This window comes from Alligator mississippiensis, chromosome 13, assembly GCF_030867095.1.
Source record: "Alligator mississippiensis isolate rAllMis1 chromosome 13, rAllMis1, whole genome shotgun sequence".
NCBI lineage: Eukaryota > Metazoa > Chordata > Crocodylia > Alligatoridae > Alligator > Alligator mississippiensis.
In genome coordinates this window covers 15,187,857-15,195,020 of record NC_081836.1, presented here as the reverse complement: position 1 = coordinate 15,195,020, position 7,164 = coordinate 15,187,857, and the positions used below count along the sequence as shown (strand labels likewise).

Genomic DNA, 7,164 nt, shown 5'->3' with positions numbered 1-7,164 from the left:
AGCAGTAAAAATAGGTCTCATTTTGGCCCTCTTTGATGTTGGACTGCACTGTGGGACTGTCAGGCAGCTTCAAACACCTGGCAGTGGCTGCTGGAGGGGGACCTGGACTCCAAATACCAGGTGGGGCTGTAGAGCAAGTCCTCCCCTGAGGTAAGTGATCTTGGAGATGAACAGAAAAACTGCCCCCCTTGCTTAATTGAATTATTGAGGTCAGTCCCCTCAAGAGCTCTCTCAAAGAAGTAGAGTAGCAGCAACGTGCAGGAGCATGGCCCCACCACAAACCTTGAGGCCTACTTCAGATACTGAGCTTAAAGTACAGGTAGCTATGGCAATACTGGGCATGTCTGCATGGCAGACTCTCCCCCTGAATATTCAGGTGCATGTGGCTTTCTAAACTCCTGTATCACCTATTACCTGCATCCATCTCCCTTACACATGTGCAGGTTGGACACATGTTTGGTTGAATAGATTAGACAGGAATGGTCCTACCTTGAGCAGAGGCATAGACAAGATGACCTTCCGAGGTACTTCTTCTATGATACTATGGCCCTAGGGATGGATACCTCTTGAGTTGGCAAGCTCTGCTAGTGATAAAACTAGATATATAGGTTAAGCCATGGCCCATTCCTCAACTTCACTCACTTTGCAGCATGTGGATGCACTGAAGTCACATGTCCCGAAGTTGCATGTCCCAGTCCTCCCTTGCCATTCCCATTATTCATGACACCTCTAATAGAATTTCAGTCTACCACTTACTCCCTTCCCGTTCATCATCCTGTTAAAAATGCTTTAGTAATTCTTAGGGGCAATTAGAAATCAGAACTAGGATCTGAGCACAGAGGTAGGCATGATCTTATCCACAGTTTTTACCTGCAAACATGTAGGATACGTGTGCATGCTTATGAGCTTTTAAGGAGATGCTTGAGGGACAAGTTGCAGAAAGAAAACCTGTTTGTCACCTCCAAGGTATCTGTGGGCAGCAGTGCAATATAAGGACCCGTTTGTAGAGCTGATTGAATAACCCCATAGTGATGATTTCACTAGATAAATTTCATTTCTTTTCTATTATCAAATTGGCCATGAATATCTTCATAAAACTTTCAAATGTGTGTCTTGTATGGATTTAAAAAAAAATCTATTAATGATCTGTAAATTAAGAATAATTCAGTGCAACTATTTGAAGTTTACAGGGTTCGCTAAGTCATTTCACCCTGATCGGATGAAGTGAGCATAGTAACAGTACAATTACATGAATTCAAATTGCTTCTTGGAATGCAACGCTCACAACTCTAAAACTCTTGGTTCAAAGATGATACCTTTTATTAGACCAACTAAGAAATCACAAAAAAATTATCTTTCTTTGTAGGCTTTCAGGCACACGCACCCTTCTTCAGGTTGAGGGAAAATTAACAATGGTAAAAGCCCCCAAAGGTAGAAAATAAAACTCACAGCTAGAAATTCTCACAATTGTTAGTTATACAATTCAAAATTCTGTTGACTAGTTATGCTTGCAGTTAGTTGGCCAGGCATTCCTGAATGTATAAAGCTCATTTACAAGAATGATTGCTTGAACACGGACAAAGCCAAATTATTTACAAATTCAAGTACTTGCTATCTTTTGCCAGTTTCTCAGCCTTCCCAGAACGTTATCAGGGGAATGGCACTTTTTCCTTATGAGCTTGCCCTCCATTGAAGGAGAATGCAATGTCAACCAACTGATTCAGGAATGATTAAATTCTCAGTTGTTCTACTAAACTTCCTTCAGATAAGCAGCTAAAAGCACAGATACTCAGCCCTCATCCAGATCTGCTGATTCTGCAAAAGGGTATTAGGGGATGTCAGAAGAACAAAACAGAAAAAAACACCTTTCACCCAGCATTCCCAGATGCTGACTATACCTATTTCAATTATGTCTCACATCATCCTTGTAAGAAGTGGTATTCAGATTTCATCAGTGGGTCAACTGAGATACAAAAGGCAGTGAAAATGTCTCAGCCAGTGTTACAAGATGAATCATTAGCAAAGACAAGATCCAAAGCTTGGATCATTTTCTCTGAGAGCTTCAGTTTAATGGCCAGAACTTCTTTTTCATTTCACATGAATAAAGAAATTCAAATGCTACACTTTTTCTGGGCTCTCCCCAGCTTGCCAGGACCACTGCAAGAGGTCTCCAGCACTACAGCAAAGGGTCAACAATACCCCAGAGACCTCTATTTCTTCATTAGAGGTCTCTTTGGAAGCTTATGGTGAATGGCAGGGAGCCAGCCCTGAGAGGCATAGGATGGAGGTGGCTTGTTCTCTAGCATTTAACAGTCTGAGAAACTGTTTGCAATGCTAGGGAGGATCAACACATTTCTGGAATTAAAACCAACATGCTGGATAGCAAAAATGCAGCGAACAAGGGCTCTTTCTTTATCCAAATGCACAAGGGATCTTTCTTTACCAAGCCATAAAATCATTTACTACAAATCAATTATTTTTGCAATGATTTATTAGCTGCTCTCCAGCTGTTCAGATTGGCACTTTCTCCCCCCCGCTCCCGGTGGTCATTCTTCTCAGAAGCATTTTCTCTGAAGTGCAGTTGGTCCAATCTCCTTGTAGTCTTCACTTGTGACCCACATGTCCTTGAACGTTTTTAAACTGGTGAGGACAGAAGCACCAATCCACACTGAGAACATCCTGTCTTGGGGGGCTATGATCTTTACAGGAATGGTGCTGGGGATCTGCATCTGCAGTTCCTTCAGGAGTCTCTCATTTAGACCATGGAAAAGGGTTGATCCACCAGACAATACCACATTCCCCAAGATATCTGAGTGGATACGTCCATCACATTTCTTAACACTCTGAACAATCATTTTGTCAATCCCTGGTGCTGAGATACCAGCATTAGCTGGCACAAAAAGGGCTTCAGGAGCTCTGAACAGCTGGTTGCCAACCTGGATAGCATTTCCATCTGGGAGAATATATTCACGTGTGAGTTTCCTGGGTTTCTCCTTCATTTTCTGGCTGGGCTCAATGGCCACATAGCACAGCTTCTCCTTGATATCCTTCACAATTTCCCCCTCAGCTGTGCTTGTGAATGAGTGTCCATTCTCCAAGAGGAGCCTAGCAAGGTATTTAGTAATATCTCTTCCTGCAAAATCCAGCCGGGAAACACCATGAAGTAAGCAATGGCCTTTGTAGACAGGGACTGTAAGGGTAACACCATCTCCACTGTCTAGCACTAATCCAGTTGTCTGGGCTGAGGCATAAAGAGCCAGCAGCGCTTGCAGAGCCACAAACATGGCAGGCACTCGGAAGCCTTCAAACATGATCTCGGTCATTTTTTCTCGGTTAGGCAGTGTGTTCAGCGGGGCCTCTGTCAGGAGCACTGGCCTTTCGCTGGCTTTCATCCGGAGTTCATACTTATACACATACTTCCAGATCTTCTGCATATCATCCCAGGAAGTCACTATGCCATGTTCCATTGGGTACTTAAAAGACAGAATGCCCCTTTTGGACTGAGCCTCCTTTCCGACGTAATAGTCTTTTTGACCAGCTCCAATCATGATAGCTTTGGATTTGGGATAGCCTACAACAGAAGCAACGACTGACCTTGGTGTCTGTTCTCCTGACAGGCCAGCCTTACAGAGCCCAGATCCATTGTCCAAAATCACAGCTGGGCTTTCTAAAACTTTGGGATCAAACATTCCCTGGCAGGATGGAAGCAGGCTCTGAGCAGCGCTCTCTCCGGCTCCGCATTTCTTCAGGCTCAGAATGTCTAGTCAAATATTCTAGATTCTTGAGTCACAAAGAGCTCAATTCCTTTACGGCTGGCAGCTCCTCAAGGCTGTCCTGAGACTACATCTTCTTCCTGCAAGGCCTGGGAGGGAATATGCCTTGCAGCTCAACAGTGTGAAGAGTTTTGCCTCGGTTCCAGTTGGTGCTTCTGCTTCTGTCCTCGCCAGTTCCAGACTGAAAAGTGAAGCTGTACTCTCCTTCTCTCCCACATAATTTATAACAGAGGCACAACCAATACTCTCAGACTCTTACATGCAGGCGGAGGCTGGAGACCGGTTCTATTGCTTGCATTTGCTTTTTTTTTTCCAAATAGATTTTTCATCCTTCATGGAGATATTTATGAAGAGGTCAAATTAAAATGAGTTCTCACTGCACTTCAGCTCTTGGACGGTGGAAATACCTGGTAAAGGCCTAATTCCATGTATCTGAGTCCCATAAATGACTCAGAGAGGCATAGAAACTGGTGGAAAACAAATACAGATGCTTAACTTTTTAAATCCTATGGAACTTAAATGCATTCCTCTACATGCCGTGGGAGAGAAAGAAATGGCCCCTAAGAGAATACAGACTTATATAAACTTGAACAATTGTATTTTTTTGAAGGGTTTCATTGTTAAAGGGTTTGAAGCAACTGTTCTCTGTCAGGAGGATGATTCCAGAAGATAAACTTTTTGACTTACAGCCCACTTCCTGAGGAGAAGGATTATTGTGCTGTCTCACTCGGGAGAGTGATAACAGTCATAAATTTTCCAACCTCATTTTCTAATTTTTCTGATGGATGGATGTGGAGCGAGCAAGTGCACAAAAAGAACTCTAGCAAGCAACACTTTCATGGGATTTTGTGTCATGTTTTCAATGAACTGGTGACATAACATCATTTCAAAATGTTTTCTCCTGCAGAAGATGATACCGTGGTCCTCTCATCCAAATTTTCCATACGTGAGAGCTTAGAAATGGGTTACAGACCCACAGCCTTTGCAGTGTGTAAAATACAGAGTAGTTTTTTCTAACGTTCCTCATTTAAATTGGACTTTCCCTAAAACAGACACTAACTGAGAATGACTTAATTCAAAATTTATCAGATTGGATTGTGCAATTCTAAGGAAGGCTTGCCCAGTTGTCCGAAGGCCTCAGAGGGAGGCACTTTAAAGCAGCAACAGCAAGGATGCATAAGAACCAAAGGCAAGTACTTTGATTTTAGGGTCGACAAGCTTCTTGTGCTATGCTTGACACTGCAGAATCCTTATGACTAATTGCCTTGAGGAGAAGTCACATCAACAGCCAACCTGGGCCAGCCCTTTCACCCAAAGGAAGCCCATTAGCAACAAGCCCCCTGCTAGTGCCAGCAGCACGTTCCTGCCTGGTTCCTTAAATGCAATTCCAGCTTCTATTCAACCACCAGTCAGAAGGGTCTGGGAGCTGAAACACATGCAGCCCCCTAGTATCTAGAGTATCTTTGCTGTTATTTTGCTGTCATTTGATTAGCCAGTGGAACCAGTTAGTCTTTTCTTTTTCACCTTTTATAGTGTGGGAACAAAAGCATACTCACTTGTGTGAACACCTGCAAAATCCTCACAAGAAGGTGCCTGAAAGAAAGCTCGCCAGGTAAAAAGCCTTATACTGCAGATATTGTAAACAGAGTAAATATTGCCTCATAACATTACTTGCTTGCACATGTTCTGCATCCTGTGTTGCATTGTGGGCTCTGTGTCCTAAGGGATATGAAAGTACCAGAAGTTTGTATTATAGTATTTCTGCTAGGACAGGAAGGGTGAGCTGCTCTCTAGGAACCAGAATCTGAAATGGAGGCTTGATCATTATCTCTGAGGTTGTGGTCTATACATAAATGACTTAGTTTTCAATGCTGAGTTATTTAATCAGTTCTATATGACTGGTTTGAGAGACTTTTTACTTGTGATTTAAAACCAAATAGACACCCGCCTCAAAATCTTACTTAGGGTATATCAGGATGAATCCATTTTAGCATTACTGTAGTGGGTTAACTCACTGATGATTTGAATCCAAACCAGTATTAAGATTGATCTCTTAATTCATCCCACTCTTAATTTAGTTTAATATTATTAAACTAAGTTAATATTCCTGGTGGTTTAGCTTATTTTCTTTACCGTAATCAATTAAATAAAATTTAGAAGGGTTCTAGTTTGCATTTTTTTTGATAAGCAAGAAGGTCCAGGATCTTTGAGGGCCTGAGTAGATATTAGCTGGTCATCCTAGATGTCTGACAAACTCTCCTTTTGATTCTTTGCTGATCTGAGGTTGTAAGAGTTCAGGTCTAAATCTTCTGTTATAAATGTCTTTTAAAATGAAGGCAAATAGATCTGAGGCATTTATAATGTTATTTAATTGTCCATAGCAGGTATGACACATTTATATACCTGCTATATATTCTGGACATACCCTGTAGAGGAGAATAGAAGATGCAGGACCTGATCTAAAGGCCCTAATAGAAAGACTACCAAAATGAAGGCAGAATTAGATCTGAGGCATTTATAATGTTATTTAATTGTCCATAGCAGGCTTATAGAATTCAGTATACATTTTTATCATGGATTGATTTTTTGATGTCATAAGGGTAACATCAGAAAAGGGCGCTATGATGTAAAAATATGATATCAAAATACTTTTGTGTGTCTTCTGACATTAACTCATTTTAAAATTCAGTTGCTCAAAGCTCAGCTGGGTTATAGTATGATGGAAGGAATGCATGCTTTGCAGAGGGGAAATTGTGAAAGGTCACATGAAGTGTGATGTTTGAGATCTTTAGATGAGATGTCCCTTGCAAGTGCAAAATATCAGGGTTTTTTAAATAATTTCATATTTTCATAATTTTCATATCTGGAAATGGAGCAGCAGTCACATTCCTTTCAAAGGTCACCCAGCGCTGTCTGATGTAGGTTTTAAGCTCTCATAGTTTCATAGTTTCTAGGGTCAGACGGGACCTGAACAGATCATCAAGTCTGACCCCCTGCCCTGGGCAGGAATGAGTGCTGGGATCATAATACCCCAGCCAGATATCTATCCAACCTCCTCTTGAAGACCCCCAAGGTAGGGGAGAGCACCACCTCCCTTGGGAGCCCATTCCAGAGCCTGGCAGCCCTAACTGCAAAGTAATACTTCCTGATATCAAGCGTGAACCTGCTCTCAATCAATTTGTGGCTGTTATTCCTTGTTATCTCAGCTGGTGCCTGGGGGAACAGAGCCTCAACTATTTTCCACTAGTCCCCCCGGTGAGTTTATAGGCGGCCACCAGATCCCCTCTCAGTCTCCTCTTGTAGAGGCTGAATAGATTCAGGCCTTTTAGTCTATCTTTGTAGGGGCTGGCCTGCTGCCCCTGACCATGCGAGTGGCCCTCCTCTGGACCCT

The 7,164-nt window shown here is 42.3% G+C and overlaps 1 protein-coding gene across 1 annotated transcript; it reads right to left on the bottom strand.

Annotated features, from left to right (window-relative positions):
* Window positions 1-1,302: 1,302 nt before the first annotated feature.
* On the bottom strand, window positions 1,303-4,210 carry LOC102564796 (uncharacterized). Its single transcript, XM_006259596.3, has one exon. The coding sequence runs from the start codon at window positions 3,687-3,689 to the stop codon at window positions 2,556-2,558; it is 1,134 nt and encodes a 377-aa protein (XP_006259658.1). The 5' UTR covers window positions 3,690-4,210; the 3' UTR covers window positions 1,303-2,555.
* Window positions 4,211-7,164: the final 2,954 nt, after the last annotated feature.

What these genes read in the sequence shown, in the direction of transcription:
- LOC102564796 (XM_006259596.3), bottom strand. Translation starts at nt 3,689, where the DNA reads ATGTTTGATCCCAAAGTTTTAGAAAGCCCAGCTGTGATTTTGGACAAT.